Source organism: Aythya fuligula, chromosome 20 (genome assembly GCF_009819795.1).
Source record: "Aythya fuligula isolate bAytFul2 chromosome 20, bAytFul2.pri, whole genome shotgun sequence".
In the NCBI taxonomy this organism is placed as follows: domain Eukaryota; kingdom Metazoa; phylum Chordata; class Aves; order Anseriformes; family Anatidae; genus Aythya; species Aythya fuligula.
The window spans coordinates 5,274,146-5,295,887 of NC_045578.1; the positions used below are offsets into that span (position 1 = coordinate 5,274,146).

Here is a 21,742-nt window from a genome sequence, read left to right on the forward strand (position 1 = left end):
TTTCTCTTCCTTTGCCTCGTGGTATTCTTTCCTATTTCTGTGATCTTGTCTGTCACTTACAAGCACAACTTTAACAGAACCGCTACCAGAAAAAACACTTCAGCCCCCATAGAATCACTCAGAGGTGATACACGCTTCTGGCTTGCTTGGGGGGAGGTTGCTGTCATTTCAGCCATTTGTTCCTGCAAAAAAAGAAGATTTCCATCGCTCTGGAGATATAGGCAAAGAGTGACCTAAATATCCTCCCAAGTCTCAGCTTCACTACTTGCCTCAGCAGATCCTATAGTCAACAGCATCCTAAACAACCCAAGCCAAGCAGAAAGGAAGTTTGGGTTCATATGGTCTTTCTTACAGCATCTGTCAAGTTTCTTCCCACCCCCTCCTGCATATTGCTAACCCAGAACAATCTTCTTCCCATCTGTGCCTCCCTAAAGTTTCTTTATCTGAAAGATTTGCTTTCAGCTGCTCTGGAAAGGAAGCAGCAGGGCTAAGAGAAGAGCACAAGAGGCTGGAAGTGAGCCAGAGGCCATCCCCAACTTCCACTGCTTGAGGTCTTGCAAGCCAAAGTTGCTTCCTTGCTCCGTGCCTCAGTTTCTCCATGCACAGGGGCAGTGGCACGGGCTGTGCTGTAAATGAGAGCACTATAAGAAAGCAGGTGCTGCCGTTCTCCTGTCTGCAGTAAGACAGGCTCTAGGAGTCAAACTCCACAGAAAGGAGGAGAAGTTGTTACTGCCCAGCCAGTTTTACACTCCACTGTAGCTGAATTAAGGCTGAGGAACTGGGACATGTTCACAGCTGCTCAGACTAGTGGTTCCTTTCTGACAGAGCTAGGACAATACCAGCCTGGCACCCCGGAGATCTCTGCAGGTTTCTAGCACTCATTAATATCTGCTTTCTGGCACTGCCTCTTCGAGCACAAGGGGGAGGGAGGTGGAAAAATCAGTAAGGCTACTGGCAGGCCTTTTTTAAAAAGTGGATTATCTGATGTGCCTCAAAAAAGCAGAGTTACCAAAGAAACCCAGCAAATCACAGACGGCCCGATCACATTTTTCCTGTGGGCTCGTGCCCCTTCCTTCCCCTCCATCCCACTTTTTACATGAAATCAAGTCTGAGAATTCCCTGATTCCAAGTAACTTTCCTTGCTTGTTCCTTGTTTCCTTGGGTACAAAATCTGACTTTTTGCAATTTTGGACACAGATCAGGAGGAGGCTTGAAGTGTGTGAATTAACACTAGGTAAACCTGTCTCTATATTTAGCTTTAGTCATTGGAACTAAAAGTAGAAGCACAAGGGAGAATTCGGAGTAATAAGTATTTTTAAAAAAATTACCTTTAGTTTTTATCACAGACTAGCTTTTAGTGGGGAAAAAAAACCTCCAGTCTCAGACCTGCAGTAGTACGGAAGCCCCCAAACCTAAGGGTTTTTTGCCTCTCAGATGAGCAGAAAAGACTTGAAAGCTCTGCTTTATAACAGAAAAGCCCCCAAATAGTGCTTCCAGATGGGTCTATCATTGTTATAGTGTTGGTCTTGGGCTGGTGCTTTCTTTGTAGGGTCAATTTCAGTAAGGTCTGGCCTTTTAAAGGGAGAGGGAAAAAAAGTCAGCCAACAAAAGAAATTGGTTCTGCAAAGGGAAGAGGCAGGTTTCCAGCATCAGCCCAAATTCCCCAAACTTGCCTCCTTAAGCTACTTGTACTTCAAGTGTTACTTGTGCTGCTACAGCCCTGAACACAGAGACCCTGTCAACACAAGCCCTCTTCAGAGAGGTGACACTGCCACAAGTCTGCAAGTGCTCTTCTACCAAATAACCCCAGGTGGCCCGCGCAGAGAGTGGGATCCAACATACCTCTGAGCTTCACGATCATCCTTGGGGTTGTAGTTGGACAGACAGTCCAGGATGAAGATCTGGCCCCACTCCGTGCACTCATTTAAAGCCGTCAGCAGCTTGTTAATGTTCTGAGGGTTGAGATCCAGCAGGTTGCTGTTGGGATGCGATTCGCTGATTTCCGACAAAGCAGCGACGGCGTTCGCTACCACCTGGGAGGAGAGGAGACAAGGAGATGTATTCCCTGCTAGCATGTCTTCAGAGGCTTGATGGGGATTAGCTTGAGCTTAGCACGGGTTTCACGGGGAAAACACGGAGATCCTGGTGCCTGCTCGCAGCAGCCACCATGTCAGTCATCAGAGCCTTCAGAGACCCAGTACAACCTCCAAAAACTTGGAGAGCCCACAGCTCGACTGCAGCCTTACTCTTTGCCAAAATGTGAAGTCTCTTGGGGAAGAAGTGAAAGAACAGCAGCACAGCAGGAGGGGGCTGCTGACAAACACAGGAAACATGGACAGTCAGCGCAGGTGTAAAGAGCATTTTGCTAGAGAAGTTACAGCCTGAAAATGGTTCTGTCTATCACAGACAAAAGATAAAGATGTCCCTGGACAGAACGGGGACCTAGGACCACGACTTCACAGGAGACCTCGCAGCAGAAGGAGACAGAGATGGCATCAGGATGCCCACAGGGATGGAGCAGAACATCTCACCTTCTGCAGGCTCCAGGCTTCCACCTTGGAAGCTTCATCTCCCCCCACTTCCACCAGATGCTCAACTGACACAGCCAAGGTCTCAAAACCTTTCATTGCTTTCATTCAGGGAGGGATGCCTCTTGCCTGATTTCCCCTTGACAGCCCTACGACACACGGCTTAACGCAATCCAAGAAATGAGAACCACCTCCCCTGTAAGAGATGGCAGGTGCCAGGTGGCCTTTCTCCCTGCAGCAATTCTGCCAGGTCACTCCGTTGGAAAGCAAACCCACAATTTCCCTACGATGGCCAGCTCCCATTATATTTTTAATAAGGCATCTTTCAATCGCAAATAGTCTCCATAGAACCCAACAGGCTGCGAGGCACTTTATGGAGTCCTGCTAAAGCACAACTCAGCATTGAAAATGTTCTTGCTGTACTTAAGACAATATAAAGTCTTCCCTGTTCTTCGTATGGATGAAAGCGATGTGCTTCCTTGAGGAGGTCCAGGGCACAGTCTGACAAGAGTGAGAAGCGATACAAGCTTCTGATTCCTACTTCCATGCTCAAGCTCTGAAGTTATTTTAACAGATGTCACACGAAGACCTTTAAAATAGAGAGTTGCAGAATTCATACACAAAAATAGAAGATTTTTCTATTTGTTCCCTTCGAGAATAAACGTTTCATTTGTTTAACTAGAACAGGGATTTAAACCTGAGTCTGACACACAGAACTGATATACCCAATGAAGAGGTATTGTCAGGATATTCTACAGTGTATATACCATGTCATCCCCAACTCAAAAGGCAAACCTGCTCAGATGAAGCCTTGTAGGATTTTCCACGGAATTAAGGCAGAGATGTTATTAAAAATCTCGTGTTTCTCGGATGACTGAAGAGGTTTTTGATGCAGCACACAACACAAGAACAGTGCGACCAGAAGAGAGGCTGCATTGTCATTAAGCGAATCTATTCCAAAGTCATCGCGCAGGCACAGCAATGTTGATTGTTTTGCATTTCACACCTAGAGGTCACAGATAGGATTCTGATCCAAGATTTTATGAATTTCATTAGCTGAATGAGCCTTCTGTCACCAAAAGCATTAGCAATCAGAACTGCTGTCTTCCTGTGCTGTTTTAATGAGTTACTTATTAAGATATGCTGCTGTTACTTATTAAGATATTGCCATTATTTAATTTGCCTAATTCCTGAATGGTTAATGTGACGCAGCATAAAACTGAAGAGACAGCTCTAATTTCATTAAACTTCAGAAATTTGCAAGTGAAAACAAACCACAAAAGCAACTTAAAAATTCAAAACCATTATGAAAAAGCACTTATAAAACGAAACGAGGACTTAGGGGGAAAAAAAAAGGAAGGGACAGAATGAAAGCACTGCAGAAAGCTACCTGCCAGCTGCACTACGGCACAGGGCTGTGCTTCTGCAAATGAACTCATGCTGCCAAGCACTAACTTCATGGCAGTAATTAGGCCTCGTGGATATCCCAAGCCCTGGGGCAAGTACAAGTCAAAGCAGCTGCACTTGTCTCCTCCCTGGCAGGCTAAGCCAAGTCTGTCCCTTGGGGTTTGCCACAGGCACAAGCTGAACAGAAATGCTGCTTCTTGGGTCGCCTGCTCCGCAGGGACCCCAACCAACGTCCTGCTTTTAGGATTTTTGGGGCTCTTTTCAGGAACTAGCAGGGCAGTATGAACGCAAATATCCAAATCCAGCTGAGGATGGGACGCTAAATAGCAACCCGCTGGATCAAGTGTGTCAGATTTTCATTAAAAGCATCCAAAAGAAGGAGCATCAGACTGCATGATGCCCAAGAAGACCCCAGGCTGCACCCTAAAACGTGCTAGAAAAAGGACTGGGAGGGACTGAAACATTTGGTGGCAGCTCGGTTCTGCCAGACTGGCTGGCAGATACAATCTCATAGTCCACAACCACCGCTGTCCTCACCTTCTGCCTGAGCAGGACAGCGCCGCTGTCAGCGTGGTGACAAGATAATGAACCTAAAGAGGAGGTGGAAGGGGATGGGGAGTGTCTTCAACAAACTTTAAGCAACGCTGATTTAAAAATAAATAAATAAATACTTGCTGGCGATTCACACTGAACATATTGATATGTTATGGTATGCCAACAAAAATAATTAGCATCTTCAAGGCTTTTTACACAGCCACAGCACAGCTGAAATGAAAACAGATTTCAGGAAGCAGTCCAACATAAACACTGGTTCAAGTAGACACGCTCACCTCTCCTCACTGGCACTGCCACTGGCTTCATGAATTACAACAATTACATCACCTGGGGAACTAACTGGGATGCTCTGGCAAACACGTCCATGTTACTGGAAATATTTGGAAAAAAAGTGTTCTGTAAGTAGCAACATTACCAGCACCCCACCAACTTCAGCAGGACTTAGCCAAAGAAAGGTTCAGCCTCGAAGCTGTAGGTTTGTGTTCAGCTCTGCTGATCCCCCTTCCTCAGCACAGCAACACGAGATAACGAAGTCCAGCTGCACCAAACAGCAAGTGCAAAGAAAAGGTGATAAAACGAGCGACGTGTCAGTTGAAAAATAGGTTTTCAAGGCTGACACCTTGAAAATAAGTAGCAAAGATGGTGATACTGAGGGACAAATTATAAATAAAGCTGGAGCTTTACTTTCAGTATGGAACAACAAGAGTCAGACCACTGAACTGGAGACGTTTCACAGCGGATGCCATACCTTGGCTGAGGAGAAAGAGCCAGCCCTAAGCTCCTTGCAGGGCATCCTCTGCTTCTCAAAACACTCAACGAGTTCAGTTGATGAGAAACCAGCTGAGAGCTAGAAGACTTATTCCACATATTGGAAGCAAACTCAAAGGACAACCTAACATCTAGTGTAGTGTTCTAGTTCTCAAAAGCCATGAAAAAACAGGCCACTAGTCACAGAAGTGGGCCCAAGACAATGAATAAAAAGAAATCATCATTTTTAAAGGCTAAAGCTTGTAAGTTAACTGCAATTTTTTAATCCAAATGTGTAACAAGTCTGAGGGAAAGATTAATGGAGTAAAAACACTGAAAAGCACTGTTTTAGAAAATAATAAAATGTAGAAAAATGGGACAAATAAGCCATGTCTTATAAAAGCTGAAATAAGACCACGTATTCAGGGATGTGCATGGCAGAACGCCTCACCTGACTCACTACAAATACAGTCTTTCAATAAGAACCAGCCTAAAAAATAACCCGAAAGTACAAATGCAGAACAGATTGAAGATTAAATAGTAATAACAATCACCATCAGAGCTCGCTGGCTTGCTGATTTATATCCATCCACCCCGGGTACATTTCAGCATTATTCAGAGGCAGTCACAGCACCATCCCTTCGGAGCACAGCTGAGCCGAATGACAATCACCCTGCTTCTTGGCTCCAATCTCCCACCAAACTTCAGACTCTCGGAGCAGTGTCACTGGGAGCAGGATAACTAAATCTCGCAGGCTCTTATTAAAAATGAAAGCCTGCACTTAAAACTGCATTACAGTTTCAGCGAGAACCCAACTTAAACCCACGTACAGACAACTCCCCCCTCCGCAGCCCAGGAGACCGGATCCGACCTCGCGCGGCGCTGCAGAGGTAGGAGCTCTCGTTTGCCAGTTATTCCTTCTGGCAGCTCAAACCTTTAGCTCAGAGCAAATGGCATCAAGCACATCGACAAGGAGGAAAGGGGGTGGGTGAAAACCTGAGTGTCTGCCTATCAACCCACATGGAAAAGGGGCTCGGGGGGCAGGAAGGATGCTCGGCAGCTCTAGAACACCGAAGAGCCCAAGCAATCAGATTATTTCACTAGCAGCCCAGGCTAATTGGAAATTAAACCAAGTGTGTAATGTAGTTAATGAAATACAACGTTCTGCTGCCTAGCAGGAACCTTCAGCTCACTGCTCTGTTAAAGGGAGGAGGAAAGGAAGAAAAATCAAGGGGCTTCAAAAAGATGCTGAGGAAAGGCAGCCTTCCCCACCTCGCTGGAGGCTCCCATCCTCAAGAAAGCCAGGCACCACCTTTCATTTAAATGGCCCAAGCAGGCAAGGCAGAGAGCCTGCATGAATATCTCACAATGCATGTAACGTGCGTAGAGCATTACATCTGGGAGACTAAAACATCTCCAGTCTCTGCATAGTGTTGGGAAGGAACAGCTCACCTGTCCAGCTCGAATTGTGACAGGGTTCTCAGGAAGTCGTTCGTCTTCCACAGCTTTCGTTCCAGCAGGCTGTGCTTCAGTGCCTAAAACTCTGGAAACATATTGCTGGAAAGCAATCAGCTCCTGCCCAGGGAGCCAGAAATTGCCTGGGTGGGGTGGGGAAGGCCTCCTGCTTGCTTTTCACAAGTGGGATGAATTTTTCTGGAGGTGGCGATGGCAGGGAAGGCGAAGTGATGTGTTTCTCATGGCGTGCTTGCCCTAACTGGTTTCTGCACTTCGTACAAAGCACTGCAGAAGAACACTACTTGGTGGCAGGCTAAAACACTGCTCCTGCTCTTGTCCTTGCAAGATCAGGATGTGTCAGCTGTGAGATGGGAAACCACACTCCCCCAGCTGTCGAACCTCTTATGGTGGGTGGGTAGGAAGGTGCTCAAGGATGTCTTCAATACCAAGGGTTTCTCCTTGGTGCAATCGAGCATCCTAGTGCAGGAAACCAAGCTCTGCAGGAAGCCACTGAGGATCTGCAACCCCCTCAGCCTCTTCCAGAAAGCACTGGGGTCTGACCCCAGCCTGGCTTCAACCTTCTCCCACCCACTGTAGGACCAAGCACCTATCACACACCAGAAGCATTTCTTTTACAGCTTTTTACTAAGTCCTTTGGCAATTTCCCTTGCAGAGGTTCTCACTGGCACCATCCAGTGGCAAACAGGGGTCCCTCTCAACCAAGCAGCCTTCTTAGAAGGGAGCCACCAGCCCAACATCAACAAAAACTTTAATTAGCTCTGAAAGGAGGGAGAACTGGGGGGTAACAAAACATCATAGCTGCAGTGCTTTGTGCTTGTCAATAGCTAGAAGTGTCTGTTCTGATGGAAAACCTAACATCTAGGCACACATCGACAGAAATCCCCAGCACCCTAACTGATACCAGAAATCCTGGAAGGGTCTAATCAGCAGGACTAACACTTTGGAAGTTAGACACACTGGCAGCAGCAACTGGAAGGAGACAAGCTGTGAGGGATGAGTTTGTCAATTAGGCTTTATAAACGAGGGGTCTGTGAGGACAGACTCGGTGCAGTCATGGAAATTCATGCGTTATTACACAACGTTGTCTCATCTCTGCCAGAGCGAGGGCACCCAAAAGGAAGAGAAAAACACTGTTTTGTACACGCTGCTCTGCAACCCGGCCCTATTTCATTTCCAGCTTGCTACTGTCTGGCTTCTCTGCAGAAAGCGTTACTCTCCCTCCCAAGTAGCCTCAGGTAAACAGCAGGAGCACCCTATAAAAAGCCCCAGTGTGGAGCCACTCAACTTAATTAGCCCCTAAGCAGTGTTCTCATCGACTAATACACGCAACACTGGGTCAACAATTGCACCTACTGATGCCTGCCAACACCGTGAGGTGTCTCCCAGAAGGAAATATTAGCTCCACTAGCACCACAAACGTTTAAAAACCACAGCACAACCTAAACAGAGGAGCTGCACCAGGAGACAGCCCTCACTGCAACACCCAGGCTGAAAAGAAGAGAAACGCTGCGCCCAGCGAGGCAGGCAGGGTGTCCTGGGGGCAGCCCCAGGCTGCTGACACGCTGCACAGCCCACAGCTCCCAGCAGGGTTCAGCTCCACACTAGTGTGAATTTCCCAGTCCTTACAGCTCGCACAAGCAGGGATCTCAAAGTCATCTGGGAGCAGCGGTTCACTCTTGGCACTACATAAAACATCAGCTGAAGAGGGAAAAAAAAATAGAGCTGTGAGAAGTCCAAGTTTCCCCAAGAGACAAAAGCTCTCCTGTGCCTGTGAAAAAGGTGGTGTTCCACCCCCAGTCGGAAAAGAAGAGTCCCACATCCCAAACTCTGCTTCCCACAAAACCCTGTTGGGACTCAGAGGACCACCACCAGCTTCTCAGCAAGGGGTTCATTTCTCAGCTTTATTACACAGACAAAGAGGAATAAAATTCCTGCAAAGCACGCAGCAGAAGACAGCCCAGGAGGTAAAAGCTGCCTCTGTTCCTGAACAGGCTCGTACCTCAGACCCGTCCCCAGAGGGACATGCAGCTTGCCAGTAACAGGAGAAAAGAAAGAATATAAACAGCAGGAGAAAGAACTCTTCCTCCATAAAGTCTTCCAGGAAGCCCAAGCGTACACCTGAAGTTCTGGTTGGCAGAGCAGGAACCTACAGGGCTTGCAGTCACAGCAGGAGAGGAAGAGAACACCGTGATACAGATCAATGGGTTTTCAGCCTAGTCCAAAACTTGCTGCTGCTAGAGGGGATTGTGACTAAATCAAGAGGAACCTCGTTTCCTCTGGTTGCCAGGGCTCGATAGATTCCCTTCTTGCTGCGTGTTATTAAACACTAAAGGCAAAAAGAGAAGCACAACAAAAGAGCAACTGTATTCCACACACACGGTGCCTCTGCTAATCAGCTTGTTTTGTGATCTCAGTTTACTTCGTATGGATTCACAGCAGCGTTTCGCCAATAAGCTGGGGGGATGCACAGATGGTGGAAAACATGACATGCTCCTGGACAACGAGTAAGTGGTGTGTCCACACAGCCCAGGAAAACACAGGAGCAGGACAGCCACACCTGTGAAAGCTGCGATCCAGGGCATCATGGAGACAGGGCAGAATATGAAAAGAAATGAGACAAGGAATTAGAAATCCAATAGCACCCAGAGAACTGGGAGAAGGTGACACCAACCAAACTGAAGCCTCATGGAGAACACAGATTGACAAGAAAATCATTCCATGGGTTAATAGTTACCCTAGGAGGTCAAGGATTTAAAGTGTTTGGAGAGGGAAATGTTGTTCCATTCAGATATTAAAAGACCAGTAAGGCTTAAGATGGATTTCCTCTTATGTTTCTCTGCTAATATTTACATTCCTGGGCAAAAACAAGAAGCGCAGTGATAAAAGCCAGAAGGGAACTAGCTACAAAATAAGGTGTCCAACTATAAACAGCTTGGGTTCTGTTTTAAGCTGCTGCCATCTCGTGGTCCTGTTCTCCATCACCAGGGCTCAGAGCTCGCAGTGTTCTAACGACAGGCAATCAGTCACTGGGTCTGATGCACAAGTGTCAGAACAAAACACCAGGATGAAAAAAAATAAGTTTGTCTTCCAAAATACTTCAGAGAGCCCCTGGCCATAAACAGCCACGTCAGAGACCCACCCCTCGCACTTCACTATCATCTGCTAACGCTGGGTGTGAATGGCATTGGGCAGAAATCTGCCATCCTGTGTGAGAACACACAAATCCTGGGGTGTCCTCCTCAAACTGTTCTGTTAGAGCAACGTGAGGATCAGGGGGAGCACAGGCTGTCCGGATTGAACTATACCAAAGCCACCAGCAAGAAAAGCCCTTAGGATGGAGCAAGTCCAAGAGCACTTAAGTCCAGGCCCTAGCTTTATATTCTTTCCGACCTGGTTCTGCTGAGCTTCACACGAGGAGACACTGAGCAGTGAAGGAAAGGTGTTTGCCCTGAGACACATCTGGAAGAAGCAAGGATTCACCCTGTGAAGGGAAACTCTTCAGCAGGATGCCAAGTGACAAAGGGCAGCCCCCACCAATTTAGGCCCACATGCAAAATGAGATTAAAGACTCCATCCCTAATCAGACTTCCGCAGTGTAACCACGCAGGAACTGAACCACGTCACCGTACGTGTTCCTGGCCCACTGCCCACAGAAAGAGACATCTCGGGTACTCAGCTGAAACGCAGTAAGCCACCAACCCATATGGTAGCTTGCCATATATACCCATAGCATACAGACGTGATTAGAGTCTGAATTAATTCACTCAGGAGAAGCAGCAAAGCTACCACAGGGATGCTGCAGAAGCAGGCAGTGAACTACCAGGCTCAGGTGCCAGTCCTTGAATCACAGCTAGAGCAAGCTCATCTGCAAGGATTTGGCCCTGCACCTCTTCAAGGAAGCACCTCGACAGCCCTGAATATCCCCAGTCCCTTTTTTTTGTGTGATTCTGTGATAATAAACTGCTAGTTCCAAAAACATGAAAAGAGTGTTTCTGACAAGGTCACCTCCAATGTAGCATCAGCCACCTCTGTGAGGAGGGTGATTTGAGCTCACACACCCTGATCCCTGCACAATCACAAGCCACAGATGGAGCTGTTATTCTGCACAGCACCCAGCTTGAGCAGCGAGTGCCTGCTCACGTGCTAGAGGCAGCCAGTTACAGGAGAGGACTAAAAACCTTCTTGAGGACTATTTTTCAACAGTTTTTTTTTTTTAGCTCCTACTAAAAATCCTCATTTTTCAGAGGACAGAGCAAGTGTGGATTTCCTTTCTAAAAACATTCTGCTTCATTAAACGTCTGATGTGCCTGTTTCCACCAGATATCAAAGAAGAGAAGCATTTAAAATAACAAAAACATGACTGAGTTTAGCTAACAAGTTGCAATAAATGAGATGCACCATTTACAGATGAATATGCCACAAGGATGGATGTATCTGTACCATTCTTTCCATTAATCTTCCTTTTGAGATCTGATACTGATACATTTTTTACTTAACAGAAGCCTCCAAGCAGGGCTGCATTCCACCTGATTTCCACATGGACTAACACCTTGATAAATACCAGCTTGCACATAAACATAATTTATTTGGCAAGCAAACCCCCACTTGAGTTTCACATGGAGAAAGCAGGAATGAGCTGGATAGCTTGACTAAGAAGATGAACTTAATTAGGCATGGATAACTCCTGCGCTTGGGGGAGCAACTGTGCTAGAGGCACAAAGGAGACCAAAGCAGCAAATTTAACTCGAAGGAATATCTGTATCTACTAAAAGTTGTAACCAAATTAAATACTGCGTTAAGTCAGCATCTATAATGGCCCCAAAACTGATAAAAATCTCTCCCCATGCACGCTTAAAAAGCGAGAACATAATGAATGCCCTGTCTGCCTGGGAAGCTGGTCACACAATCTTCCCAGTGCATGGGAAGATCTGAAAACACAGCACAGGCCTCCCTCCTTCCTCACCATCGCTCCTCCAAATTGTGTTCTCCTGCTGTGAATCCTCAGCTTCAGGGCAAGCAGGTAGGTATGATACGGGTCCTGCAGAGTTTCAGCTGCAAAGATTTTCTGTCCCAGACCATCTTCATTACCACCAGGGAGCTCATTAGTTGTACTGATGTTTGATTAGGAATCCCTACGCTACTTTTGCTGGTTTATTTATCAAATGAAGCATATACTGCCCTTTGGTATTTCTCCCTTTCTCTCCATTCATTTCAGTCAGCGTTCAGTTAATGTGCTTTCGAAATATACATCGGTTCTCTCCTAACAGCCACTGCTTCATTTACCAAAACAGTTCCACAGAGATCAACGAGCAGGAAGGGCAAGCAAAACCTTATTCATTTCTCCTTAAGGACTGCAGCACTTCAGTCTGAGCTCCTCAACTCACATCCATGTGGCTGGAATCAGGAGAAGGAAATTAGAAAGCTGGAACCAAGGCTAGGAAACAAGCAGGTTGTATGCCTGCCCACAGCTCTCCATCACGGCCCGTGAACCAGTAAAGGTCGGGGCCAGTATTTAAGTGGAGTTAAAGCAGCCCAATCAAGTACCTTCAGAGGCTGTAAGGCACTCTCAATATCAAATTCATAAAAAGCAGGTGTTCTCCTTATGGCTCAAAATTACCAAGACAGAGAGAGCATCTTCAAGTAGTCATCAGTATTCATGCAGAAGCCTGGCATAATAAATTCGGGGAGGCATGAAAAGAGAAGAGCTTGTAAAAGAGACTGATACCAGCAGTAATAGGCACCTCTATCTTCTGGTATGCACCACTGCTCACGGACTTGCGCCTGTGAAAGCCAGACACCTTTGGTTTTATTTCTAAGAAGCCATAAGAAACGCAGACAGCAGCCTTCACTCTCTACTGCAGGGGGTGGTACCTCACCACCCACACTGGATTCAGCCAGAGCTGCCCAAAGATAGCTATAGCAAGACAGCACGTTGCTTTACATGGTTTGATTCATGCAGCATAGAATGAGTTGTTAGACCCACCCTCATGATGTGGAATGATGTCTTTAAGCAGAGACCATCAGATCTGTACTCTAGAAGAGCTTAAAAAAAAGCAGTCACTTCCTTAAACTCTGAGGTAAACCAAAGCGTAGAAGTTTTCCCTCTTGGTAGAATCAGAATGTTAGCAGTACGCTCACTGAATTCTGGCAAATCACAGGAAAAAACACTGAATGAAAGGATTATGCATCGGGGCACTTCAGTCCATTGTCCACCATCTTTTAATTGCAAAATAAGCGTAAAATGCTTATATGCAAATAGACACTTATCCGTGAAAACAAGATTTAGCTGCTAAGTTACCCCTGTGAAATTCTTGGTCTTGACCTCCACCTCTTCTCTGGCAATTCATTTAACTTCATTGAAAACATAAGCAGCAATTCCCTTCACTCATTACAGGCCAGTGGATTTATCTGGATTAGTGAGTGAATTCATCTACTCTCTCAATCCAAGAGCCAAAGCCTGCAGAAGGCAACAGCTAGGGGCTGTAGCCAAAGTAGCAGCCTCCAAAAGAATATTTCTCACCCTGCTTTTCTGAGTCATTTGACCAGGAGGTTAAACTTGCTGCAGTACTTAAGACAGGTAAAACAGACAAAAGCCCCAACAGACCTAAGAACAGAAGCCATGTCCTATTTTCCTAAGCAGTGTTTCTCTAATCAATGCATTCCTCACGGTGCATCAGCTGCAATTAAAAAGCCTTCACACTCCTGATTATCTGCCTGTTCCAAACTCAGGTAGCGCATGGGAAGTACGGGTACATTACCATGGGATTGGAGTCTGCAATCAGGTCACGCAGAGAATCCAGAAAGCCCTGGTCCTCCACCATCTGGGCATTGATGTCATGCAGCTTCGCCACGCAGACAGCAGCAGTCTTTCGAACATAAGGGTCTTCATCCTTCAGACACTTGCGAAGAGGCTCGCACAAATACTCTGTGATCTTGTCCACCCTGATGCATCCCATCGTACGGACAGCCAGGGCACGGATGAGAGGGTTCGGGTCTTCACAGTCCTGCAGGCAGGCAGAACACAAAGTCATCAAATCTGTGCCACTAGCCACTAATGTCTTACCTATGGTCAAAACCGTGCTGTTCTTATTTCAAACAAAAGCCATTCTCTCTGATTAAGTGCTAAAAAAGGCAGTGAATTCAGTGTGGGGACAAAAGGTGGAACTTACTGGTTCACAGAAATGTTCTGTACCATCTCAGAATGTTTTCAGGCTATGATAGCTTGCAAAAAAGTAAAATTGTGATCTGTGTCCCTTGTTTCTCCCCAAGCAAAGCCTCCTTCAACATGATCTAGCAGCCAAATCTAAAGTCCAGCTGTGCTGGAAAGGGATCTCTCACCATCCACAGGCTTCTTTCAGAATAAAATACAATACTGGTTTCCAGCCTTACTGTTTTAAAGGAGCAAGATAATATAATGGGAAAAGTCAACAATGAAATTTAACACAATAGTCAACAAGGCCTGTTTTTCACAGGCCATCAGGCTTAGACGTAAGCATCCCTTACATTTGCAAGGAAAGAAGCACCAGGCAAAGGCTAGGCTAGAAGCACTTTTCTGATGAGACGACTGAATTTCAAACCTGCATAGTTTTCCACACAACTTTAAAAATTCAGTAGGTTTTACAGCTAATCTCTTAGCCTACCCCACCCAATCCATCCACATCTCTGAGCAACACTACTCCATATTCACCTTATAATAGGATGGATGCAAAATGAGCTACAAAAGACTAAGGCACACTTGCCTTTCACTGTTTTAACATCCTGTAGCTGAAACATATCCAGAGGCATCAGTTTCAAAGCACACAAGAGAAGTGACATCTCTTACGACCCTGAACCGGGAACCTGACGCGAATCACTGAACTAGGGCAGACTAGCACAACACTTTCTCTTTACAAACACTTGTCCCTCAGCTTGCCAAAATAGACATCAGATATGTTTGTTAGCCTGTTCTAACATTATTACGCTTTCAGAGTATGCCAGACAACAACATTCCTTCCAAGAGCCTGCAGAGGGAGGTAGGGACATCATCCCTGGCCAGAACAGGCCTGCTCTCAGCCTAGCTCCTCTCACCTTTCAGCCTCACACATACTAGAAACTCAAATCACAACCAGATTCCCCAGTTTCTGGAATTTTGTAATGCTTCAAGAGGAGCCTCAAAGTTTTTCTAAGCGCCAGGTTTTAACTTACATAACATGAGACTGAAATAACATTTCCTAGATAAGGAGAGGCAACTTGACAACAGAACTAAAGGCAACACTACAATCAGGCTGTTATTTTCCATTGAACTGCCTTTCATTTTCACCACAGATAACGGTTTTCTATACAGCGCACAGCTGAGACATAGAAAATAATACATATCTGTATGACAGAGCTACTACAAAGGCTGGAAGATGAAAAATATCTATCCTGCCATCCAGTGATAGCAGGTGGTCTTCAATGATGATTAGCAAAATGATAGAAGCAGCTTTTCCTGGAGCTTGCTCCCTCATAGCCACTTTCTGCAGCACTTAAACCATCTCCTCTGCAATAAGTAGAGGCAGCAAGTGAAAGGCCCCAGATTTGTCAACTCCTTATTTCCTACTACCCTACGTGCACCTCCTCAAGCAGAGACTCTGGTCCAAAAGCTGAGGTCAACAACAGCTCAGAAAGGCTAAAGGGCAAAGGAGAAATGGTGACAATCACTGTGCTGAGCTGCTTTCTGATGAGCTGTGGGAACAAGTTACCTTCACAAAGCTGTTGACAGCCATAATGGCCATATCTGGCTGACTTTTGGCATAGTTCATCAGGTACAGGTACACCAGCTTCTTTAACTCCAAGTTGTCAGTCTGCATGCAGTTCACAACGTCGGGAAAGAGCGAGCTGGATAGACAAGAGATAAGCAAGAACAGAGAATAAGCAGTGAGATCACACGGTATGCAAAGGGACAGCAACAACACCAAGGAAGCCAAGAAAACAAGTTCAACTCTAATTATTGTGCAGTCTAATGACAGGTCACGTCCCTCCCAAAACAGTTTTATAACAGTTTAATCATTTTTTTTATGGGTTTTAACATAGATCAGTGTCTGGAACAGGTTTAAAAAAAAAAAAAAAAAGGCATCAGTTTTCAAGTGTTTTAATTAGGGAGTTCACCAAACAAGAAGACTTTACCATGCCAGGCCTGGGAATTAACCAACAAGAAAAACGGATGCTTTGGTAAAATGTTTTGGTAATGCAAGACATTTACAAAGAAGCTGGTAAACCCTTAAGAGGTTAGGAGATTAAACACCGATAAGCTGAGTTTCACTCAGATATCAAGTGTCAGCCTCTAAACAGCACTGCAGAAGAAAGCAGAAAGTTACACAAGGACATCTGCAGCTCTAAGTATGATGTAGAGATCTAAACATGAAGGTCAAGTGTTGCGGACAAAAAGATTACTTTTTCTTCCCTCCGGTTTATCTGTTCCTCCATCCTTAGATGAAGTCATAGCTCTACATTTGCTATCTTATCTTAATTTCTGTGGCAACACACCACACTGCCATGAAGCCTCTGACAGAAACGTGTGCCTGGTGCTCCTGACTGAGGTCCAGCAGACCCAGAGCTGCTACAGGTGAAGTTTGCTGTTACCTGACATCCTTCCCCACAGTCATGGCTGCAATAACCTTCTTTACGGCTTCTTTCCTCTTCTCTTTCTTTTCATTATTGAGTTCAGCCTTCAGTTCAAAAATCTCTCCTGGAAAAAAAAAACAGATTGAGGTTCTTGGGAGAAGAAAGAGGGTTGGCTTTAGAGAGAGCCTGAGAGTGACTTTTTATTCTTCTGGCCTGTTGTTCCCATAAACCCAACGCACATGGAAGCTGTCAGACTTCATGGAGAACACGGTGCAACAAGAAACAACCTGCAACACTCAGAATGACACGGGTTACACCTTGTTAATGAGAAAGCCGTTAACAAGAACCACACTGCACGTTGCAGCTCTCCCACTTTCAGAACATGAAATCACATCCCTGTAGCATCTGTTTCTCAGAGACAACCATTATATAACCAGAATGAGAAGATATTTGGAGACGCCAGAATCGTGCCTGCAAGAAAAAACAAACTTAGCTAGGAATTTAGCCCAGACTTTTTAAGTTTTGCCCATCAGCACTTGCTTCCTGCAGGGGCAGTGAGAAAAGAGCAGAACAAGACTGCAGTGTAGCACAACTGCCATGATACATAGAGATGGGAAAGCACAAATTTAGTCCAGTGGAATAAATTCCTCCCGGGCAAGAAGGACAGAGCTCTCGCTAAGAAAAGCAGCAAGTAAGTACAGCCTGCCCCGATGCCGAGGTCACCAGAGCAGCCTTGGCATGATGGCAGTTCTTCCAGATAGCGCTGCATGGGGAGGCAGCTCAGGCTGGATCACCAAAGCAGCACAGCAAGTTTGCAAAACAGCATAATGCATGCAGAAAGCAGCTTATCAGGCCTGCTCCAGACACACAGCAAGCGGTGTGAGACGGGTAACGCTCCTTTCCCAGCAAGGACAGCGAGCAGCACTGCCACTAGAAATTACAGGCTGAGGAGGGCACGTTCACTACAAATATCAAAACATCTCTGACAAAATACCTCCTAGCCCCTAGCCTTCGATTCCTACACACCAGTGCCATTCTGTCAGAGCAGCAGCACTAATTACTAAAGAGCCTGGCACAAGAAGACCAACGTGTACTTCACACCGAACAGAAGTTACAGCTTTGTGTGAAGAGGGCAGTGACCACTTGTAGCATCGCCTGCCTGAGCATGAGTCGCCAGCATCACTCACACCGAGATCACGCCCCGGAGCTGAGCAGCAGCTTGCTCACCAGAGCTCACCCGGTGTGCCCTGGCCTCTTGCAGGCATCTCAGAAAAACACAGCTGATGCTTCAGCGCTGAACTTACAGCCAGAGGCGCTCCTCAGAACGAAGCGAACTGCATTTGCTTATTTTATGTTTCATTACGCTTCGGTATGAGCTCAGAAACGGATCAGCACTGTGGTTTTTTCACTAGCGAGCATTCACTAGAAACACTCAGCCGTTCTGGAAAGGAGAGGTTAATGTGAACCATTTCCACATCTCCCAGAGAAGGGATGAGCAACATCAGGCTTAAATTGCAGCCAGGCAGAGCTAGGATAAACAATGTTTTGTTTGAGAACATGTCGGGAAAAGAAAAAAAAAAAAAAAAAAAAAAGCATCTGCCTGGGACTGTTCCAGCAAACAAAGTCCTGCCCTGGGGAGGTGAATGGGTGAAACAACCCCAGGGATCCCTTCCAGTTTTTAACTGCTGCTGTTTGCCCAGAGGAGAGATGACCACCACACACACAGCGAAGCCCAGTGAATGGAGCACGTGGAAAACAAACGTATTTCACTGCAACTTTGAAGGAAGAAGCAGCAGAAAACCTCCATTATCTGCGTCAGCTTGATGCAGAGAAGCATGCTTTCACCTGAAATATTAATCTCTCTCCATCAACTTTATCCCATGATGCCCATCTGAACAACCATCCTCGGTCCTGAGCTTCTCAGCCTACAACCAAACCACTGTTTCTGACCATACCTGTATACACATCCCACTGTTTTTATCTCTGATCCTTGAAAAACCAACAATTTGGGTCACTTGGTGCATCACAGAGCTGTGTATTACACCACTTTTGTCTTTTACCACCATGTGACCTACTTCGGAAGTTTCTCCCTGGGTGATTAAGACGAGAATCAGGGGCAGAGCTAACAGAAAGGCACAAGTTCTTCTGCACGCAGTTAAAGGAGCCGAGTAAAAAATAGCCAGCCACCACCTCCAGTGCTCTGCTCCTGCTCCACGCTCACCTTTTTTATTGGTCGTGAAGTACTTGGAGTCCGTCATGGTTCCAGCTCCTTGGGACACCTGAAAATAAAAGCGTAAAGGAAGAGTCAAACAGCAGAGATGGCAGCAGCCAGTTTGCAACCCAGAAACTCGGAGGAACAACGGATCGGTGAGCAAACGATGTGTGGGAAGGAACAAACACCCCACGTGCACGCACACACAGCCTTCATCCTGCACCTGCTGCTGGGGTTATTCGGCAAACCCAGGGATGTGGAGAGCTCACACGGACAATGTCAGTGAAAACACAACGCAACAAGCTGGAAAAGTCAGTGAGAGGCTTTTAAATGCTCCATCTGAGGATGAAAAGGAAGTTTTTAACTGCCTGCACTCAGCAGATCTTGACATGCGCTGCGCTTGTCTTTCCCCCAGGTACACAATTTTGTTTTCCAAAAAAAAGCACTGCCCGTTTGAAGCCAGAAGTGGAAGTTTGAGACAAAGGGACCTGCCAACTCCCCCTAACGATACAGCTCCAGGCTGCACCTCGATGGGAAGAGCCATTAACCCTTCTGCAACGCCTCCCCCGAGGCTCCTTCATTTCATTCCCTACTTTTGGTCTTCCTAAACCCTGCCGAACAGCCGGCAGTTTCGTTGCGAAGCAAAGCCTTCACTTTTCAGCTCTCTCGAGCTTGAAATTGAAATCCCTCTGCCACGACCTTCCATCCCACCTCCGCCAGGCACACGAGCCTGTGATTTCGGGGCTGCCCTGCACGTTTATGGACCAAAAAAACACCGCTGGGCCAGCGGGTGCTTACCAGAGCTCCAAGATCGGCCCCAGCAGCTCCACGAAAACAAACGCTGGGCGCATCACACCCAAACGCATGTGGCGAGCCAGCACTTCTTCTGGCGGCTGCCAGCTCCTAACAAACATGACTCAAACAATTCTCAGGCGCTGCCTGAAAAACAAGCAGGGGGTGTGCAGCGTGCTGCTCCCCACGCCACAATCTGCCTAAGCGCCGAGGGCCCGCGACCCTCACCACATCCAAACGGGGCTTTTTCCTATTTTCCCCTTCTTTTTCTACTTTTTGCCCAATTCCCTTCCTCTTATACGTACTTATACAACCTTAAATGCCACCAGCAAAGCAGCGAGTCATTTTTTCCCTGCTTACCACTCAGATTTGCTGGCTCAGCACCCAAAGGACGAGCATGGCTGTGAACCCCGACACCCAGCCGCACAACCAGCTCACTGCTCCCTGGCGCTTCCCTTCCTTTCCCCATCCCTTTACCAGCCCTGCCACCACCGCCACCCTTTTCCTGACCAGAAGTTGAACCCCCAGGAGCTGAGGGAATGCCGCAGACCTCCTTGAGCAGGCAGAGGAGAAGCAAGCTGTGGCTGAGCCCAGCTCCCCGCAGCTCCTGGGTCCTCACATCCCCTAACCAGGCACCAGGACTGGGTTTTTATCTCCCTTCTCCTTCTCTGCTCGTTTTTTTCCTCCCTTCCTGCCATGCTGGCTGAGCAAACCGCCCGGGGGAGGCTCTGGGGGTGTTCCTCCTGCTCCTGGTGGCTCTGAGCCACCCACCTGGGTCACCCCGAATTCATTTCACAGCGACCAAAGGAGCAGGTGACTGAGAAACACAGGGAAAAAAGGGGCACAGCACTGAATGCCCCACGCCGATCGTGTTCAGCTACAAGGAAGAAGCCCTGCTGGTCTCGGCGCTGACCTTTAAACCCGCAGCATCTGGCTGCTGCCCCTGCCTGCAGGCAGGAGGAGGGGTCCTGAAGCCGCACGGCGCCCACCTCCCCTCTCTTCGGAGGGACAGAGGAGATTTAGCCCCAGAAGCCAACTACCGAGGGCACGGCAGGGAAAAGGGAAGCTCCTCGGGAAGATCCGGACCCCATTTACCCTCTCCTCACCAACGGGCACTGGGGGGGGATCCCAGCCCCTGCTCAGCCCCACCAGACCTGGGGGTGAAGCCGAGGAGAAGCCCCCCGCCTGCCCAGCACATGCTGGGAGCAAGGCCCCGGCCCTGGGGTGCTCCCAGTGCTCCCAGTGCCCCCCCCCAGTCCCTCCACACTCCCACAACATCCTCTGCAGGCAGCAGGGCTCGGCCCCCGCCCCCCCTCACCCCCCCAGCACCTCCCACAGCTCTCCCAGTACCCCCCAGTTGCAGGCACATCCCCTGTCCCTGCCCAGTGCCTGCTCCCAGTGCCTCCACCTGCTCCCAGTCCCCCCCCCAATGGTCCCCCTATCCCAGTATCCCACTCCCAGTGCCCCACCAGTGATCGCCCCACCCCATTCCAGTATCCCCTCCCAGTCCCTCCCCAGAGCCACCACCCACTCCCAGTAACCCCTGCTGGTATTTTGCCCCCACCCTATCCCTGTATCCCCTCCCAGTATCCCCCCGTACCCCACCCCCTCCCAGTATCTCACAAGCACCCCCCAACTCCTCACCCCAACCCCTCCCAGTATCCCCCCAGTTCTCCCTAATACCCCCACCAGCGTCCCCAACCCCTGCCTGTGTCCCTTCCCAGTACACCCCAGTATCCCCCCAATACCCCTTCCCAGTAAGTCTTCCAGTACCTCCCAGTCCCCTCAGGCCTTCCCAGTATCCCCCAGTACCTCTATCCAGTGTCTCCAGCCCCTCCCTGTACCCTCTCCATCCCCCCCAGTACGCCTCAGTATCCCCCAGTACCCCTTCCCAGTACCCTCAGCCCCTCCCAGTATCCCCCAGTCCACCTATCCAATGCCCCCAGCCCCTCCCTGCACCCCCTCCCAGTTCCTCCCAGTACCCTCTCATTCCCCCCAGTATCCCCCTAACATCCCTTCCCAGTAAGTCTCCCAGTACCTCCCAGTCCCATCAGCCCCTCCCAGTACCCCCGGCCCCTCCCTATACCCCCTCCCAGTTCCTCCCAGTACCCCCCAATATCCCTTCCCAGTCCCTCCCAGTACCCCTACCCAGTGCCCCCGGCCCCTCCCTATACCCCCTCCCTGTACCCCTCCCAGTATCCCCCAGTCCCCCTACCCAGTATCTCCCAGTATCCCCTCCCAGTACCTCCCAGTCCCCTCAGCCCCTCCCAGTATCCCCCAGTCCCCCTACCCAGTGCCCCCAGCCCCTCCCTGTACCCCTCCCAGTCCCCCCCAGTCTCCCCAGTTCCCCCACTCACCGCTCCGCTCACTCTGCGGGGGGGGGGCGGGTTCTGGGCGTGGCCTCGGGGCGGATGCGGAAGCTGCGGGGCGGCCTCGCGAGAAG

At 48.1% G+C, this 21,742-nt stretch overlaps 1 protein-coding gene across 2 annotated transcripts in view; it reads right to left on the bottom strand.

The window, feature by feature from the left end:
- The window catches only part of AP2B1 (adaptor related protein complex 2 subunit beta 1), an 80,431-nt gene that overhangs the window by 52,923 nt on the left and 5,766 nt on the right, over positions 1–21,742 (bottom strand). The window contains exons 1-6 of one of the 2 annotated variants that reach the window (XM_032200711.1): positions 21,657–21,681; positions 18,517–18,574; positions 16,314–16,419; positions 15,434–15,569; positions 13,472–13,717; positions 1,843–2,033 (exon numbers count right to left, since the gene is read on the bottom strand). In XM_032200711.1, coding sequence (XP_032056602.1) covers positions 1,843–2,033; positions 13,472–13,717; positions 15,434–15,569; positions 16,314–16,419; positions 18,517–18,553 — 716 coding nt within the window. In that variant the 5' untranslated portion in view covers positions 18,554–18,574; positions 21,657–21,681. Of the gene's footprint in view, positions 1–1,842; positions 2,034–13,471; positions 13,718–15,433; positions 15,570–16,313; positions 16,420–18,516; positions 18,575–21,656; positions 21,682–21,742 lie in introns of those variants that run through there. The other variant, XM_032200712.1, reaches the window with a different exon arrangement.